Source organism: Sprattus sprattus (assembly GCF_963457725.1).
Source record: "Sprattus sprattus genome assembly, chromosome: 5".
Lineage (NCBI taxonomy): Eukaryota > Metazoa > Chordata > Actinopteri > Clupeiformes > Clupeidae > Sprattus > Sprattus sprattus.
Window position 1 is genome coordinate 38,454,091 of NC_137924.1, and position 19,842 is coordinate 38,473,932.

Here is a 19,842-nt window from a genome sequence, read left to right on the forward strand (position 1 = left end):
GTTCTGGTCAAAACTAATCCATGTACTCTGTCTCTTTCTTATCTCCCTGTGCCCTTGGTCTTTCACAGCACTAACAACTTCCAGGTCAAGGGTCACCATATCAAGTGTATTGAAGTCACTTCAGAGAAGCTTATAATGTGATTTGCAATTAACTTGAAATGCAACTCCTTGATTTAGCCATATAGTGTACTATACTCTACAAAAGCCATGGAAATACATCCTCCTTGAAAATGGAAGTGTGTTTGAATTATGAAGGCAATGTAAAATTCAGGACTGATTCATGAGATGGAAAGTGTTGAAAATGTGCTTTGCTTTTAGAATCCCATTTTTAATTAATTAACATAATTCATATGTTTAGGTATAACAGAGGATATATCAAAATGTTCAATGTTCGATTATGTTGTATGCTGAATTTGTAAGGTCATTTTCACTCAACAACGTGTAATACACTATTAACCGCCCTACTGCATAGTTGTTATGCATTATGCACTATTAAAAAGGTTGGGACAGAAAGAGAGAGTTCTGGTCAAAACTAATCCATGTACAACATGCCGGCTCACCCACTCATCGTCTGAACACAGAGGATACGATGGCCTCCTAAGGCACCGGCCGTAGCGAGTGCTAACAGTGCCATAGCGGTAGCCAGGTCTGAGGGGCGCATGGTCTCTCTTCAAGGCCTTACACTCTGCAACACATACAATCATATAGACCAAAAGAGATGTTTATATTCAGGTATAGAATTCCAAGCAAATTATGTAGCATGAAAGATGTAGCATGAAACTTGAATTCATATTTAGGTGTACAGTCCTTTATGTAATTGTATGGTTCTATTTTTTTAACGAAACATTCCCATAGGATATCACAATGTGTTTATGAGGCCTTCAGTTTGTGCTTTATAAGTAAATAAAAAAGGTTAATAAATGTTGATTGTTGTGGTAGGAATGATAATAACTTACAGGGAACTAATTGAGGAAAATTCATAAATGTACAACTTTGCCTGGCACATAAATTAAACTAGATCCAAACAGCCACAACAAGATGAACTAATTCCAAGCTGTTTGTAATGTTTGTTTTCCTCCATTTCTTCTGTTTCCCCTGTATTTATCTGGGGATCATCACTGCCTGTGGTTTTTAGAGTTATATATTGCGCCCAGTGTTTTATGGGACTGTGGTAAGTTTATGTGGTTTAACAGATTTAATAATTTTCTCAGAATGAAAACCCTACATTGTGAGGTAAACTGCATTTTATTATATCCACAATAAAATAATACTCCAACAGAAATTTTTCAGGCTACATATTTGTGGCAAATCAACATACAGCCGCGGAAAAAATTAAGAGACCACTTCAAAATTATCAGTTTCTCTGGTTTTACTATTTATTGGTATGAGTTAAAGTAAAGTTAACATTTTAGTTTTATTCTATAAATTACTGAGAACATTTCTACCAAATTTCAAATAAAAATATTGTCATTTAGAGCATTTATTTGCAGAAAAATGACAATTGGTCAAAATAGCAAAATAAATGGAAAGTTTTCAGATCTCGAATAATGCAAAGAAAACAAGTTCATATAGATTCTTAAACTACACAATACTAATGCTTTAACTTAGGAAGAGATCAGAAATCAATATCTGGAAAAAACGCATCTTTTTTGTTATTTTGACTCAATTGTCAAATGCTCTAAATTACATTATTTTTATTTGAAATTCAGTAGAAATGTTGTCAGTAGTTTATAGAATAAAACAAAAGTGTTAATTTTACTCACATGTATGTTCCTTCATCCAAATAGTTCCACATCACACAACACTTAACAGATGAAAAGAACAAACTTAATTGAGCAACATCCTCTTTATTGATAAGATGCACAATGTCACATAGTTTCCATCTACAGTGAAAAACAGTCACAGAAGTAACAACGCTCCAAAAATATTTTCAGAAGGTCTTTTTTCTCAACACGACATGCTATACTTATTTGTATTCAATTTACCAGTCCATGGACGTAGTTGAAGATTTAGTTTACATTATCTTAACTCCCCTGATATCCATATTCTCATTTGTCATTTAAAATCTAATAGGTAAAGAACCTGGACCATGTAGGTAGTTCTTGACTAGCATATGTTGACTGTTTTCAATACCTCATTCGAAATTTTGTGCAAAAATAAAACGGCTGTCTGGATGATATTTGTTCACTCGTTAATTCTGCAATGCTGTAACCAGTGTCAGCCATTACTCTAAGTCTGTGGGGATTTTGTCCATTTCCCCCCCGGACTGAGTTCCAGGCCTCCCGCTCCGGGCGAATATATCTGGTAGGTCGTCGTCCACATCACCGCGCCCGAATGCCCCAAAGTCGTCCCCGAAGAGCGAGCCAGTTGTGGTGCTCTTGGTGGATCCGCTGGTTTTATGGCTAGTCAAGGTTTTGGTGAAGCCTGTGCTGCCAAACGAGGACGAATCTCCAAACCCAACGGCCAACTGCTTGTAGAGGTCGCCACCGCCAGTACCGAAATCGCCACCGCCTCCCTGAGTGAAGGACGTCTTGGAACGGTCATCTCCTCCCAGATGATCGCAACCTTCCCCAGAGGAAACCGTCTCAAACCTCTCCACGGGCCCGTCTTTGGTTTGCGTCACGATTTTGCGCACAGTGCGGGTGCATTTCATGGTGTGGGTGGTGGTCCGAGATGTGGACTCGGAGGAGGGGACGGATGAAGAGGATGAAGAAGAGGATGAAGAAGTACCTGGGAACTTGCTGACGGTGGCGGGCGCGTCAGCGGTGGCCCCCTCGGCCTGCAGCTCCAGCGTGGTCTGGCCGATGTCAGTGAAGTACTGCTTCTGCTCCTCCGCCTTGCCAGTCAGCCCGGACTTGTAGATGGACGGCACGATCACTTCCTTCAGCGGACGGCTCTTCATCACCCGCAGGGCGCCCACCGTTTCCACACTGTTGACCCTCATGGACTCCAGCTGGTCCATCTGCTTGTCCAGTGCAACGTAGCTCTCCCTGTCTACGGTGAACTCGGCGTACTCAGAACACGAACCCTTGCAGGCACGCAGCTTGATGTCGATGTCCACCTGTGCAGAAAGGATATATGCAAACCAAGGGTTAGGTTTAGAGGCACAAACAAGAAGAAAAAAAACACACTGGACAAATAAGAGGAAAGACTATGTTTAAATTATGATAATTTCTGCTAAGGTAAAATAGCAATGACCAGTACTATTATTCTTTAATGACATGGCTAAATAATGGTCAACAAGTTCACCCCAAAAATGAATAATTGTGCCTATTGGTCAACAAACTAACCAATGGTTTGGGATTTAGTGAATAAGTACATATGCAACTGTTTACCTCCAGTCTCTGCATCTCAATGACCTGTTCTCTGACACGAGCCTTGAGGGCCTCAAGGAGGGTCAGCTGGCGCTCGATCTTAATCTTCACATCCACAATATTCTGCCTGAGGGAGTCAGCCAGTGAATTGTACTTGTTGTCATTGCCTAGGGTGAGCAAAAGCAAAACAGAAATCAGCTCTCACATGAGTTTTCCAGCTTCTATGGCTATGTCAGAGCCACTGTGCAGTCTGCAGTGGGTGTGTGTGTGTGTGTGAGAGAGAAAGAAAATGCCAGAGCCACTGTGCAGTCAGTATGTGTGTGTGTGTGTGTGTGTGTGTGTGTGTGTGTGTGTGTGTGTGTGCGCGTGCGTGCGCGTGCGTGTGTGTGTATGCGTGTATGCGTGTATGCGTGTGTGTGTGTGTGTGTGTGCGTGTGAGAGAGAGAGTATGTGTGTGTGTGTATGTGTGTGTGTATGCGTGTAAGAGAGTGTGTGTGTGTGAGAGAGAGAAAATGTGAGCCACTGTGCAGTCAGAATGTGTGTGTGAGTAACTAGCGCCTATGGAAATACACTAGGTTACAGCTTCTATGTGCTAACTCCTTATGAAGTGGATTTCAGTCACACAATTCACGTTTGTGTGTACGTGTGAGTGTGTGTGTGTGTGTGTGTGTGTGTGTGTATGTGTGTGTGTGAGAGAGAGAAAGAAAGAGAGAGAGAAAGAGAGAGAGCATGAGAGTGTGTGTGAGATAGAGAGAGAGAGAATGTGAATGTGTGTGTGTGTGTGTGAATGTGTGTGATAGTGTGTGTGTGTGTGAGAGAGACAAAGAGAGAGTTTGTGTGTGTGTGTGTGTGTGTGTGTGTGTGTGTGTGTGTGTGTGTGTGTGTGTGTGTGTGTACATGTGTGAGAGAGAGAATGTGATCGTGAATGTGTGTATGTGTGTGTGGTGTCCCAATCTTACCTGAGCTGGTGGTGAGACGGTCACGAAGGTAGTCATATGTCTGCCTGGATGACTGGTCAGTGCTGCGGTACTTCTGATCATAGTCGCCAAGGAGCCTGCGGATTTTATCGATTCTGGTCATCAGCTCATGGTCTGTTTTATCCAGGAGGCCTTGGATTCGGCAGCCTGATGGACATTTCCTGCCCTGGATCCCAGAAACACACATCCAGAGACATGAGGACCAGATTGCCATTTACAGTTTTACATCTCCCATATTACTACATCTTACTACACTTACATAGAAATTCCAATACTGATGATATACTGATGGAATAACACTTTATTAATTGATTAAAGGAAATCAAGATGATAGCGACCAGTTAACTGTACCCATGACCATTGAGTCATTTATATTGTTTATAACACAGTAGGTATATATAATCTGGGCAGGTGTTGAACAACATCTGATAGAATGCCTACCCAGTCATCGTCTGTGCAAAATGGCCACTCCTTCTCCGTCGCACACTTGTCAGCCTTGTAGCCATGCTCCATCGGACGAGCTCCCCTGGGGTCTGCAAAGTCAGCGGCCTGGAAGACAGAGAGTAAGAGTGAAGAAGATATCCCATTCTTTTCAATATGTGCTGTCCGTATATTCACCACTTTAATAACTTAAATCTTCAAGTCAAGACAACACAAACTAAAACTGTTACTGGCAATTAAGGACTAAAATATTGTGAATCAATAGGATGATAACTTCACAATTTGAATTTGGATTCAGATTGTGAAGTTAATCTCTTCCAAGTATAGTAAGGGATAAGGGATCACTTACCCATGTTGGCGCCAGGAGCAAGCACAAGCAAAGTAGCTTCATCTTTCCTTCTCAGTGTCTGTGTTTCGGATACTGATCTCCTGTCTCCCTGAAGCTCTATTTCATATACAGAGAGTGACTAATCTAGATAGAGTCATTGTTTACCTACTGTGACCAACCAAATTGAGAGATGTCTGTTGTTGTTGTTGTTATTCATTGACAGGTATGAGAATAGAGAGGGAGGTCCTGACCTACTAGGGTACACTCTGTCAGCAGTAGGGAGGTGAACCTCTGTGAATGGGGGCGGACATGTTCTGCAAACACCCACACTGATTTCACAATGGCTGGATTGATGGTTCACTCTGGTCGATACACAGGTACTGAACATGCCAGGCCTGGCTATGTATCTAATGACTCAAATGAATGAGTCAAACCAAATGATGAGACCTTGAGACTGTGACTTATTCATTTCATGTTTATTTATTTCTGCCGTTCAGGACGAAGCAGCTCACACACACACACACACACACACACACAAAAAAACAGATTAAAAGATCAATACAAAGTATCTAATAAAAACTGCATTTAGAGAATTCAACCCGCTTTTATAAAAGCTGTCACTTCCTCCAGGTCATTTTGCCCAGTTAGGAGCCGTCCTAGGCAAAACAGACCATCTGAACAGAGATCAAACCACGCTACTGGAATCTTCTTCTTTGTGCCAGAGGCATGTGATGCCATGCTGACTGTAAAGCTGACCCCCTCTCAATTTTATGACAGTTTTCAAAGTTACAGAAATATTCTTTATTATGCGTTTGGTACAAACTCATTTTTAGTTCAGTTTAGGAAGTTAAGTGTAAGGCCTGTTTACACTCTATGTTACGACTATACAGCTGAAATCAAAATCAATTATCGCCTAATTAAACACTTTATCTCCTTTAACATTATTCAATTTCGTATTATAGAATTGTTTACCTTTTGAAGGCTGAGCCTGGTTTGTTTAGCCTAGTAAGCTGCACATTTGGGTAAAGAAATATACTATGTGAGGGTTGTACATTTTCTTCTACAATCTGATTGCCTAAAGGCAGAATACACGATTCTGGCGAAGGGTTGTTGATATTTGAACTCAAAAGACTCAAATTGATATTTGAACTCAAAAGACGATGAAATTACACAATTTCCTTCAGTGTTCCCGAGGCAAGTCGTTGATTGGTTGGATTTTGTTTATGGCTCGGTCCAAGCCACTAGTTTTATTTGCCATTTAGAGCGTCGGGACTGGGGGAGGTTTTTTTAGTAGACACACTGCACGAAAAGTAAAAGTAACATGCCTTTAAACGCGATGGTACTGATAGCATAGCTACGGGCATAGTCTACGGTTACGGGTCTTCGTCGAAGCGACGAGTTTCTAGACGGACGATTAAGGGTGTTACTCCGAAAACAGTCGAGTCGACCTACCACTGAAGTTTGACTTACCAAGTTTATCAACAATAAACTTTTCACTGCGTTGAAATCGGAATGTCTAACCTATGGCATTCAACGCGTGCCGTGCAAATCGGGACTTTACAGTGGTTGACGTGTAATTCGTCGCTGATTTCCCACAATAATACGTTTCGTCATATTCATTCTATTGACAGGTTTTCCAGTTTTCACATCAAGCAACTTCGAAACCGATGCTTTCGACATGGGAACAAGAGATATTACACAGCATCGGCAAAGAAAACCGTGCGCATAGGCTGTGCATCGGGCTTTTGGGGAGACACCGCAACTTCAGGTATAAACAATCGATTTAGCAGAAAACTAAGAATTTACTAAGAACTTACTGTTCAGCTTTCCAATGCAGCAAGAATGATAGATCACGTGATCGGTTACTCTGACCCAATTAGATGGATGAAGTGGTCCAGAGTTCAATCATAAAAACACTATGCGATTCACTATACTAACAAATTGGAAATTGAATTGATCCCATTTCCAATTTGGTAGTACTACAGTGAATCGCATTCTTGACAGTTTAGCAGGTGCTAGGTCGAAGGGAGAAGGCCTAACGTCTGTAAAGTAGAATTACATTTTTACAGTCATTGAGTCAGGGTCATGTCAATGAATATGCTTGAACAGAAACTTGGTTGCGAAAATCTTTAAACCCTGTAGCAATTATTCTAATTTCTAAACATACCATTCTGACACTGAGGCATTATATGGCCTATGCTCTTACCACTGTACTCATTGTCTGAATGGTTTGTAGTCTGAGCTAGCCTACTACAGTTAGCTATGAACATGACCTTTAGTTTGCTGCATTACTAAATCCTGGGTAGGCTACATATGGGTTATTTTGCAGGATACTTTATAAGTGGATTACGTATATGCAGAGATGGGCAAAAATACATCAAAATGTATTTTGATGCAAAATACAAACTACCCCTCAAATAAATGTATCAAAATAAAATACAAAATACTGTTGCCAGAAAATGTAACAAAATACAATACATGTATTTTGTATTTTTAAAATATAGGAAATACTTTTTCTGAATTTTCCGTTTTCCTCCAATTTGGTATAGCAAAACATTCAGGTTTAGGCTATACAGTGGCGTAACGTAGTTACCAGAGGCCAAGGTGCAGGCTGTTATGATGGGCCCTTGTCAGTGGTTTCCAAACATTTGAGTCCTGTATCCTTTTTTTCTCATGTTTGTAACCGCCACTGCCGCCGCCACCACGCCCCTCCCCCCGCACACATATTCTGCCTATAACACCTGTCAGTGTAATTTTTTCGCTGAATATGGTATACATCAGTATTTTGGGCAATGTGACTTGGCAATTCAGACTATTTAGATTGACATAAATATGCCTATGGACCCTGGCTACGGGCCCCTGGGTTTAGGGGGCCCGTAGCCAGGGTCCATAGGCATATTGACCCCACCCCCTATAGTTACGCCCCTGGGGCTATATAATGTACACAAAGCTCTGGTGAACCCCACAAAAAGGAAGAACAGTCACAGAATGGCAGTGTAACTAAGCAAAGCTATTAAAAGACAACAACTTGTTGATTAGGTATATACTGTATAAATATTTGCAGGCAGCACCTGTGTGACTTTCAAGTTTTCACAAAACAGAGTTCTCATTGCAATCTCGCTTCCGGGAGGGCTATCCCCACCGTGCTTTCGTAATACGTAATTGCGTATAAGGACATTATACGGATTTGATCAAGTCACATTCTGTCAAGATGGCTAACGTTCAGTGCAACAACTCGATTCGCTCTTTTAATAACCTCCTTCTAGTCGGTGTACTAATGAAGATACATTGACAAGGATCAAGACAGCTATCTAAGTTTTCGAACACCGCCCTGTTTTGTCAATGAGAGAGATCTGGGGCGAAAAAAGGGGCGGGCCATAAGAAGCACCACTTTTGCCACTATTGGCAAATTGACTGATGATTGATTCGCCAATGAAATTCAGAGGCAGATTAGATGGTCTAGTGGTAGAATCCGACAGAAAAAAAATCTCCTTCTGCCTAAACACTGGAGAAAGTATTTTGAGTATTTTAAATACAAAATTACTCCACTCTAAACTATTTTGTTACAAATTACATTCGGTTTTTTATCGGCCATATCAAATACAAATTACAAAATACTCAAAAGTAAAATAACTGGTATTTCAAATACAAGTAATTGAAATACTGCCCATCTCTGCGTATATGTATAAGCACTTTGTCAGCAGATGGCACTGCAGTCCGCTCCTCACTGCAGACGTGTAAATCACAAGTCTGGGGGGGGGGGGGGGGAAGGTGTGTGTGTCTGTGTAGGTGTCATACCGTACCTGTGTGTGTCACCGTGTGTTACCCCTTCTTTCAACAGTACCACAGCTCATATATAAAGGGAATGTGGACTTCCTTGTGTTTGACTACCTCTCTGAGATCACCATGTCTCTGCTCACAGCAGCCAAAGCCAAGGTCCCTGTGAGTGAATGAGGATGACTTCCCAACACACACACACACACACACACACACACACACACACACACACACACACACACACACACACACACACACACACACACACACACACACACACACACACACACACACACACACACACACACACATACACACCCACACACACATGCTTTACCTTCTCATGTTTCTATTCACACACTTCACAAACACTCACATAATTGCTTTTCTGTACCTGCTCTCTGTTTCTGTCTCTCACACACACACATCTTTTGAACTTCAGTTGTTGAGCTTCAATCTGTGTTTTTCCTCTCTTCTAGAATCTAGGGTATGCTCCAGATTTTGTCATGTCTGCTGTAGCACCATTCATCAAAGACATCCATAAGAAAGGTGTGAAGGACTGCGCACACAAACACACACTCACGCACACACACACACTCACACACTCACACCTTCACACATACCTTCTCACACATACACACACACGCATACTCACACACGCATACTCACACAGACACACACACTCACACACAGACGCACAGAAGCACAGACGCACAGACGCACAGACACACATACACACATACACACAAACATATAGACACACAGACACACAAACACACAGACACACACACACTCAGGCACATACATACTCACACACATACATACATGCACACTCACACACAGCCACACACTTACGTTAGGAACTCACATCTATGCCTAACCATCAACATTAACTTTCACAGTCAGTTTGTTTATGTGGTCCCATTTAATCCCATGTTCATGAACAGGTGTTGTGTCTCTATCCCTTACACATACACACAAAGAGAACACCCAGGTAGAAGCACACACAGACTGTGCAACCATAGTAGTAACTTCTAAAGTGGTCCTCTGGCGCCCCCCACAGGTATCCGTGTGGTGAGCAACGCTGGTGGCGTTAACCCTCTGGCGTGTGCTGCCGCGCTGCAGGAAGCCGCCCAGAAGGCCGGCGTTGACCTGAAGATTGCCGTGGTGACCGGAGATGACCTCATGCCACAGGTTAGAAGAATTCATCTTTTGCTCAATAGCAATTGCCCCTATAATCCACCACCGCTGCCACCCACATTTATTTTTTTCTGCCCGTGTGTGTGTGGCAAACAAGCTCTACGAGCTCCCTGGTGAAGCTGCTTGCCTGCCCAGCACCTGTGATTATGTCCTGGGGTTGAGCAGTCCTGCCCCAGTCCTACCCCAGTGCTTCAGGGTAGAATATTCCCACAGCCCAGTGGCCTGTTCCTCTAATACATTAACTAAATTCAACCTCAATTTGCAAGTAATCTCGCAAATCTCTCTCTCTCTCTCTCTCTCTTTCTTTCTCTTTGTCCCTTTCAGAAAGGCTCCCTGGGTGAGGTCAGAGCGGTGGACTCAGACGGCCAGAAGGCCCTCCCTAAAATGCTCCACAGCATGAACGCCTACCTTGGGTAAGACCACCTGCGGTTCTCCCTGGCACCGCACAGCTTTAAGAAATGCCACACAGGAATAGGGGATTATCACAGAAAGAAAGGCACCTGCTGTGAGCTATGACTAAGCGGGTTTGGAGGAGATTGAAAACCAAGTTATTTGTGCTGCCCCCAGCGCTGTGCCCATTCAGCGTTGTCTGGACCTGGGAGCAGACATCGTGGTGACTGGCCGCTGTGTGGACAGTGCTGTGGTACTGGGCCCTCTCATGCACTCGGTATGAATTCACCGCCCTCACATCACCCAGACGCACTCACCATACGGCCAATAGGCTACTAGAGTATACTTAAGGTATTAGCACTCTGTACTACAGTCCAGCTACTACTTCATGTCCACCCCAGTTTATCTGACGGTGCTCAGTTGTTGCCATTTGTAAGGAGTCATCATTTGTCTTAAGATGATTTGATGGTGTGTAATAACTTCATGGACATATAGCTGAGGTACAGAAAAGAAACCATTGTCAGTACTTCAATCTCTCTCTCTCTCTCTCTCTCTTTAATGTATATATATACCGGTATGTATGTATGTATGTATGTATGTATGTATGTATGTATTTAAAATACTAATATGTTAAATGCTCCTTTTTTTGGAAGTTTGGTTGGGATCAGAGCAACTATGACCTGCTGGCGGCTGGAAGGTAGGGGGATTTTAAAATGTTTTTCACATAGATAATTATTTGAATGTTATGTAATGTATTGTACTAAATTGTGAGCATTGAAAGATCTTAAAACACACATAGTTACTCTGCATGAATGTAAGAGTTCCACTTTGACATGTTTGTAGGTATTTTTAATTTGAGGGAGTATGTATGCTTGCCTACAGAGTGAATGCTGGTTCTGCTCTCATCTACTTAAATGCTCTTGGAAGGGCAAGTTTTACCCCCAGCGTCGTTTAGCACTGCTGCCTGTGCAAGCATGGCAATCCAGACTATTCTCATTCATAGGTCCACGTTGAGGGGCGTCCCTCTCTACCTTTAAGAAGCTCTTGAAGACTCAACTCTTCAGAGAGCCCCTCCCTTCCTAACTTGCACTTCTACTACTACTTAACTTGCACTTACAGCAGTTACATTCCTGCACTTTTTTCTAACTCTTATGTAAAATAGTATTTATTGTATTTACTGTTCTCTCCTTTGTACGTCGCTTTGGACAAAAGCGTCTGGTAAATGACTAAATGTAAATGTAATGGCATTATATTTCTCTCTCTCTCTCAGTCTGGCTGGTCATCTGGTAGAGTGCGGAGCCCAGAGCACAGGAGGGATCTTCACTGACTGGCATCAGGTCCCTGACTGGTGAGAGCTTGAGTCTGGTGACTGCAGTGTTGGAGTAAACTCTGGGGAAAAAGCAACACCAAAGACAACAAAACTAAAGCATGAATAAAAATCACAAATATAATTGGTTATATTTTAAATATAACACATTTGAAATTAAAACTGTAAACGCCAATAAATTCCATTTCAGTTCAAGTAATCATGAAACTTTTATTTTATTTGAGCCCATCATTAATTTTTAATTTGAAACAAAAAAGTTTACATTTACTACCAATATGAGTCAATTATTTCAGTGTCTTAGTTTATGGTCAGTATGTGTGTATACATTAAGTATACTGACTATTATTTTCCCCGCTGAATATGAACAGTGGAATTAAAATACTGAATGTATTTTTTTTATACATTCAATAAACCTACTAGCTTTGCATTTCCAGTGAATATGAACATGTGTCCACTGTGTGCTGCAGGGATAACATGGGCTTCCCTGTGGTGGAATGCTCTGCGGATGGCTCCTTTACACTGACCAAACCTCCTGGGACGGGAGGCCTAGTGTCCTTTGGCACAGTGGCTGAACAGCTCGTTTACGAAATTGGTGACCCGCGGCGATACCTCCTCCCCGATGTCACGTGTGACTTCTCCCAGGTCACTATCACAGAAGTACCAGGTCAGAATAACAGAGGAATGCTTTGTTAATGATCGAAGAAGAAATAAAAAGAAATAAATTAAGAAAAAAAACCGATATGATATATCATACCAAGCTGGAACAGCGGTGCAACAGTGATAACCAAATTACTAAAAGCATAGGGCCCTATGATTTTAATTGGTTGTGCCTTCATGCGCACAAAAAAACATTGTGACATTAATGTCAAAATGTATGATATCCTTGGCAGTATTGCATTACGTTTGTCACAGTACTTAAACAGCAAATGAACTGCAGTTGTAAGAGTGTTTTTCTACTTTAATTAACAATATCATTCAACAATTACTTTCCATTATGCATGTCTTTCTGAATGGCAGGAGCTGAGGGAGGTGCAGTGACAGTGGCTGGAGCCAAAGGCCTACCACCTTCAGCAGACTATAAGGTCACCTTATGATGAAGTTAACAGATGACAAAATAACAGCATAATATATAAAGATAATATTGTTAATAAAACAGTTTTATCAGTCTCATACTGATAAAACATGAAGTCATATATGACTTTATGGTACGATGCATCTCATCTTTTACATACTCCTGTCACTTTAATAGATTTTTATAATTTGTATTCTTGAGAATGAGCTGATTTTGACTTCTCCACAGGTGTGTGCCACATACATGGATGGCTTTAGGGCCACAGCAGTGTGTCCAGTGAGCGGGCCTAGAGCGGCTGAGAAGTCAAGACGCACTGCACAGAGCATCATCAAGAGGTCTGCCTCAGTGCATGCACAAACGCACGCACACACACACACACACGCACACACACACACACACATGTACAATCTCTCTCTCACACTCGCACGCACACACAATGCATACACGTGTAATATATCTCTCTCTCTCTCTCTAAGACATACACAATGCTAACACACATAAAATCTCTCTCACTCTCTGCCACACACACAAATACAAAGAGTCGTTATCTGTGTCATTGGCACACTGTTGAAGGCAATAAGTTGGTGGGTAATTGAGGAGATTCCAAAATGTTCAACACTTTCATCTGGATTTTACTGGATAGAAAATTATGTAAAAAGGCATTTAATGAACATGAATTACACTGAATTATTTTGGATGTTTTATCACCACTGGAGAAAAGTCCACTATAGGTCTCCCCAATACGTAAGGGTTGCAACAGTAAGGGTCCACTTTGAAGATTCTCTGACACCAACGCTGCTCCTCACTATTCACGGCATCGCTGACACACATACAATCTCTATCTCTTTGTCTCTCTCTCTCTCTCTCTCTCTCTCTCTCTCTCTCTCTCTCTCTCTCTGACACACTCTTACGTCCTGTTTGCAGAGTCAGGCGCATATTCAAGCAGCTTGGCCTGGAGGACTTCAGCGCTGTGAACATCCAGGTCCTGGGAGCGGAGGACACCTATGGGCCGCACGCCTCTGGCAAGGTAAGCTACTGCAGGTGGCCCATGTCTGGGGACATTTAGCTGAAATCTCGGGGTCTTGGGGGGGCCAGTGCTATCCTTGCTGGCTTTCCTTATCCAGGCCTCCCACTGTCTGAGCCCCATTTTCTTTTTCCTCTCGAATCTGCACGTTCATACTGATTTTGGCGTCACAGTGCGTGAAGCATCGTCAAAAACACCAAAACATGCTTACCGTCCCAAACCCACATTCCAACCAAATTCCCGCAATGGCCCAGATGGGAATAATGTAAAACACGTCTGGCTCCATATAACAAACTCCTGAATAATGGTGACTAACTAGCGGAGTCATTTGCTGGACGTGTTTTCCAAGATGACTAACTTCTGCGATTCCAGATGTGGACATGTTGGTTGACACTTCACACAGTAAACCCTATGTAGCTCTCTAATAGCCTACAGCTGTTGGCTGAACACTCTTGTGCTGTTGAACGGCATGCATGTCCTGTTTGTAGTTTCCAAGCCAGCTCCCTTCCCTTTCAAGTTTGTCCTTGTGAAAAAAAAACGGAGACATGCCCTTGCTGATTCTGTTTGGGTCCTGGTGTCTGTGATGTCCCTGTAGAGTGCCAGAGAGGTCGTGTTATGGATGGCTGTCCATCACAAACAGAAGAAGGCACTGGAGATCTTTGCCAGAGAAATCGCGCCTGCCGGAACAGGCATGGGTGGGTGGCAAACAGGAAGTGACCTACACCACGTAGTAGATTTCCTTTCCAATTAGTGCAGATTAAAGGTAATGTGTGGTTGTGTTGTTGACTGTTGTTTAATACCCTGTATTTTGTGTTACTGCAGCTCCTGGGCTCCTAGGGATTGTTGGAGGCAGACCCAGAGCGTGTGTGCAATTTAAAAACTCCTGCTCACAAAAACACACACACTCTTACAAATCACACACACATACTCTATTCCATTGTGTATTTTCATTCACTTATATACAGACAGTACATAGTCTATCTCTCTCTCTCTCTACTTAAATCTTTGCCACTTTTATTCCTCTGTTTGTCTTTTCTTCTTCTGCAGATCGCCCGTGTTGAAGCCTTTCTTCTTCCTCCATCCTAAAGCAGAAGTCAAGGTATATCTGTCTTCTTCTTCATCTGTCAATTTTTCCATCTGTTTGCCCAACCAGTACATCCATCCATCCATCCATCAATCATCCCATCCCTCCATCTGTCTTTTCTTTCCTGTGTCTCAGGTTGATGTCCACCTGAATGGAGAGCTGGTGGAGACGCACACAGAAGTGACCCCATCTCCGGAAGCACTCTCATCACCCCCACCCTCTGGGACCCCTGAAACATCTGCAGGTAGCTTGACCTTTGTGACCGGGGAACTGACTCCCCCCCCCCCCCCCCCCCCCCCCCCAAAAAAAAATCTCCCTTTTTGTTCCACATAATCAAATTGGGAATGTGTTTACTGAATTGTTTTGAACATGTTGTCACAAAGTTGTCAAACAAAGCCTTCGGGTCACGTGGCGCTTATCAAGCATTGTACACCCTTGGATGTTCAGTCATAGTTATCCATCTTGAGTTGTAGTGTATTTATTGACCAAGAGGCTTTTTAAATGTATGGGGGCCCCTCTTGCTGATTCCTATGGCTGTAGTACCAGAACATGGTGAAAGCTTTATGAGACTAATGCAGTAGGGTAGATTTCTTCTGTCCTGTAAGTTGCTTTGAATGAATGCACAAATATGACCTATATAATATGACTAACATAAACAAAACAAGCATGATTGCCGGGGAGAGAGGGCCTTCTTTTTAGAGGTGTTCCGGCAGCTTCTTTCTGCTCTAACTGTCAGTCTGTGAGGAATGCTCTGTACTCGGAGCAAGAGGGGGCAGGGAGGAGAGAGAGGGAAAGAGCGCTTGCGCAAACATGGTCTGCTGTTTAGAAACACGACCACAGAAATGTTCTAACAGTGAGTCCATCTGTTCTAGATCTGCCCAGCGGCCCTCACAACTATCGTCTGGAAGATTTGGCCTACACCAGGAGCGGGGACAAAGGTGACTCGTCTAACATCGGTGAGACATCTTTTTGTTTACGCACTACACAACCCTGGGAGTTTTATATCAACAAAAAACTTTTTACTGAGAAAAGTATCACAATAACTTGATAAACTTGTCCTATGGCTGTTTAGTTTTTCAGTGAAAGCAAATCACATTCAGTTTAGGAGGATTGAATCAGGGGTGGAACAGCCTGCAAAATACCAAATAAATCCAGAAATCCCCATCGGTTAATAGTGCTACTGATTGACTGTAGCCTACATCTGGCTATTATTTAAGAACAGTCATTTGTATGGTCCATCTAGAGATAAAAATAGGCCTACCATATAAATAGTGCAAACTAATAAGGCATGTCTATAGCCTGTCAGATAAGATTTTGTGTGTGAGTGTGTGTGTGTGTGTGCATGGTGGTAGAACATTAAGAGCAAGGGTGATAAGAAGAGGAGACAATGTCTCCTCCTTCTGATTATCCTTTGCATTCAGACTGGTCTTACTACGCCAAAATCAGCATGTTTCAATCTCAGTTTTATGTGTCTTTTAAACAGTGTGTTTCCAGAGTGTTCTTTTCTCACAATGTCAAACAGGATGTTAAGGATTTGGGAAGGTCACAGAAAGACAGATCACAGCTAGAAGCTGTGCTACCGGGTCCATGTGCATTTGGTCATTCGTTTTTCATTTTCAAAACAACTCCAAGAGAACCAAACAATTACCTGTTTTGTTTGTAATTGTGAGTTTGAACAAAGAAATTATATAAAAAACACATATTTCATGGAATATTTTATTGCACCAACAATCTAATAATTAAAGCTTGCGTTCACAATTTGTGTCTCCAAAGTCAAAACTTCATTCATTGTTACCTCTGTGGCGCTGGGTACCTCCAGTTCCAAGAGTGCACTGCATAATCTGCTTGTTTTTTGCTTGACACTAAATCTGCTTATACTTTGGACAGTAACCCCTTTCAGGCCACTCACTTCTGAACTAATAGTCTCAGCTATTTCAACGGATGACCTACCCTCTTGGGCCATTTTGAGAATACTGCTTTTGTGGGGCTCTTAAGTGCTTTTGTGGGGCTCTACCCCACACTTCAGATTCCAAAGCAGAAGTCTACAACCAAGATATACGTTGGTTTAAAATATGTGTTGTATTTTGTTATTTTTATATTCCAATTCATGATTTCAAACCAAAATTTGTTTTGAAAATAAAAAATGATTGACCAAATTCGCACAGACTCCCTGGGACACAGTTTGCCAAAAAGCATTCTTGTGATTTTCTGTTTCATGTCAACATCACAACACTCAAAAGTTCAAACCCACACACGCAACGTTTTCTTTTTCTTTTTCTTGATGTCCTTACACCAAGTACACAAAGTATCATGACAACCCAGTAACAGCACAAATGATTGCACTTTATCACAGAAAAAAGTGGCGAGACATGAATGAGCATGCCTTATTACTATTTCGGTTCAACCCATTGTTTTATAATCTCATAGCTGGATAACTAGGAGTCCAACAGCTGACACAGAGGTTGCACGTCATTTATAGCAGCAATCTACAGCTTCATTAGGCTACCTTGGACTTATCTTACTCTGCACAGCACTTCATCTCTGGGGCTGCTGCTGCTGTTTATTCGTTGTAAATGTTGTTTACTGGGATATACTGTATGTTTATTTATTTTTTTTATTAAATTTTTTAAGGAGTTATCGCGCGGCATCCTCTCTTTTACCCGTACCTGAAGAAGCACCTGAGTGCCTCAGTGGTGGAGGAGTACTTCCAGCACCTCATCCAGCAGGACGGCACCCACAAGCCATCTGTCACCAGGTAAGGTTAGGGTGAGACACCGTGGGAACCTGGGGAGTGGCACCAGGTAAGGTTAGGGTGAGGGTTAGGAACATAGGGAGTGGCACCAGGTAAGGTTAGGGTGAGGGTTAGGAACATGGGGAGTGGCACCAGGTAAGGTTAGGGTGAGGGTTAGGAACATGGGGAGTGGCACCAGGTAAGGTTAGGGTGAGGGTTAGGAACATGGGGAGTGGCACCAGGTAAGGTTAGGGTGAGGGTTAGGAACATGGGGAGTGGCACCAGGTAAGGTTAGGGTGAGGGTTAGGAACATGGGGAGTGGCACCAGGTAAGGTTAGGGTGAGGGTTAGGAACATGGGGAGTGGCACCAGGTAATGTTAGGGTGAGGGTTAGGAACATGGGGAGTGGCACCAGGTAAGGTTAGGGTGAGGGTTAGGAACATGGGGAGTGGCACCAGGTAAGGTTAGGGTGAGGGTTAGGAACATGGGGAGTGGCACCAGGTAAGGTTAGGGTGAGGGTTAGGAACATGGGGAGTGGCACCAGGTAAGGTTAGGGTGAGGGTTAGGAACATGGGGAGTGGCACCAGGTAAGGTTAGGGTGAGGGTTAGGAACATGGGGAGTGGCACCAGGTAATGTTAGGGTGAGGGTTAGGAACATGGGGAGTGGCACCAGGTAAGGTTAGGGTGAGGGTTAGGAACATGGGGAGTGGCCTGAAATCCAACTCTTATATTCAGTGGCGTCAGTAAGTCTAAAGTGTCAGATCTTAGTCCATAGAAAGATGCCACACGCCTGTCAGTAAGTGAAGCTTTCGTGTGTGTGTGTGTGTTCTCAGGTATGAGTTGCCAGGCATCCATGGCCTTAACTTTCTCCTGCAGAACTCCCTTGGTGGGGGAGGGATTGCTTCGTTACGCAGTGACCCTCAGGTATGACATACCCATGTAAACACAACGCAAGCACACAAATACAAACATCCTGTCATAAATATGTTATAATGAATGCCCTGTTCTGTCAATATGACCATCACATTGACGCCCAATTATTTTAACAGTGTAATTTTACGACCAGTGACAATAGGCAATAACAGGTTAAAGGCAAATATGGTTGTATGGCACTTACATCACTGGACATTGACTGTCGTAACAACAGGTCAGGAAATTTCATTTTTGATATGTTTATAATGTGCTTCTGTTAGTAAGTGGGTTTGACTAAAATGCTACCCGTACTCTTAGGAATGGAAAGTAAAGTACTTAGATGAGAAGGACGTAGTAGAGTATTAAAACCCCTCTTATTTCTTTGCACAATGCTTGTAAGTCTACTCAAAATTAAATATGACAGGAAAATAGAAATAATAGTTTTAAAAATCTGCTCTCTGTATTCTTTTAGGGAAAAGGTTATGGACAGATGCTACTTGACTTCAAAATGAAGGGACTACCTGATCTAAAATCACTGGTGGACTAAAGCAGTGCCTCTTATGTTTTTGAACATTGGTAACACTTTAATGAACTGAATATTTTTATATCCAATACAGCATTAGAATGTCAGTATGAAACAGAATCTGTATAGAAATGAATTATTATTTCATAACATGACTAAGATTTAAAATAATAATAAAAACAGGTTATTTTGTGACACACCAAACTGCTGCTCTTGTCAGAATTTGTGACAACACTTGCACATTGCAGAAAAAAATAACTTCAAACTGCTACTGTTTGGACAGTGAACCGTCCTGAAACTACCACCCTAATCATACCGGGACACCCTGTAGCAATTCGACATGTGTTGCCAATGTCTACCAGAGAAGGGAGACTTTGTTACTTTTTGTAAGTAGATCTTCCTCTTCCTCTGTTTGTGGTAGTCTTTGAATGGCTGCGTGGAATTTTGGGATCATGTTACAGTGTTGGCGATGAAAGAGTAATTTTGACCATAATGCTGACTTCCTGTTTTGAAGCAGTCCCATTGAACACTAACAAACATATCTATCACAAATGGCTTCCCTTAGTCGGTTATAGTAATGTTACATTACATTATCAACAGTTATATCAACAGTTAATGACAGCCCATACACAATCAAGCGCAAAACACACTAAATTACTAAATGATAGCAAGATAAATACACAGACACACACACACACACACACACACACACACACACACACACACACACACACACACACACA

General features: G+C 42.3%; 1 protein-coding gene across 1 annotated transcript; it reads left to right on the forward strand.

Annotated features, from left to right (window-relative positions):
* Positions 1 to 6,503: 6,503 nt before the first annotated feature.
* Positions 6,504 to 19,293, forward strand: LOC308366353 (uncharacterized protein). Its single transcript, XM_080840028.1, has 20 exons — positions 6,504 to 6,828; positions 8,902 to 9,002; positions 9,317 to 9,386; positions 9,901 to 10,031; positions 10,362 to 10,450; positions 10,605 to 10,704; positions 11,081 to 11,124; positions 11,698 to 11,775; positions 12,222 to 12,418; positions 12,772 to 12,836; positions 13,055 to 13,161; positions 13,751 to 13,853; positions 14,446 to 14,545; positions 14,673 to 14,712; positions 14,898 to 14,949; positions 15,070 to 15,178; positions 15,807 to 15,890; positions 17,566 to 17,689; positions 18,498 to 18,588; positions 19,049 to 19,293. Exons 1-20 carry the CDS (start codon positions 6,573 to 6,575, stop codon positions 19,121 to 19,123), a joined length of 2,016 nt encoding a protein of 671 aa, XP_080696154.1. The 5' UTR covers positions 6,504 to 6,572; the 3' UTR covers positions 19,124 to 19,293.
* Positions 19,294 to 19,842: the final 549 nt, after the last annotated feature.

Bases quoted from the DNA above. Each gene is read 5' to 3' on its own strand.
- LOC308366353 (XM_080840028.1), top strand. From the start codon at position 6,573: ATGTCTAACCTATGGCATTCAACGCGTGCCGTGCAAATCGGGACTTTA. The intron at 15,891-17,565 runs GTGAGACATCTT...AAATTTTTTAAG, and splicing joins AGGTGACTCGTCTAACATCG to GAGTTATCGCGCGGCATCCT. The intron at 18,589-19,048 runs GTATGACATACC...GTATTCTTTTAG, and splicing joins CGTTACGCAGTGACCCTCAG to GGAAAAGGTTATGGACAGAT.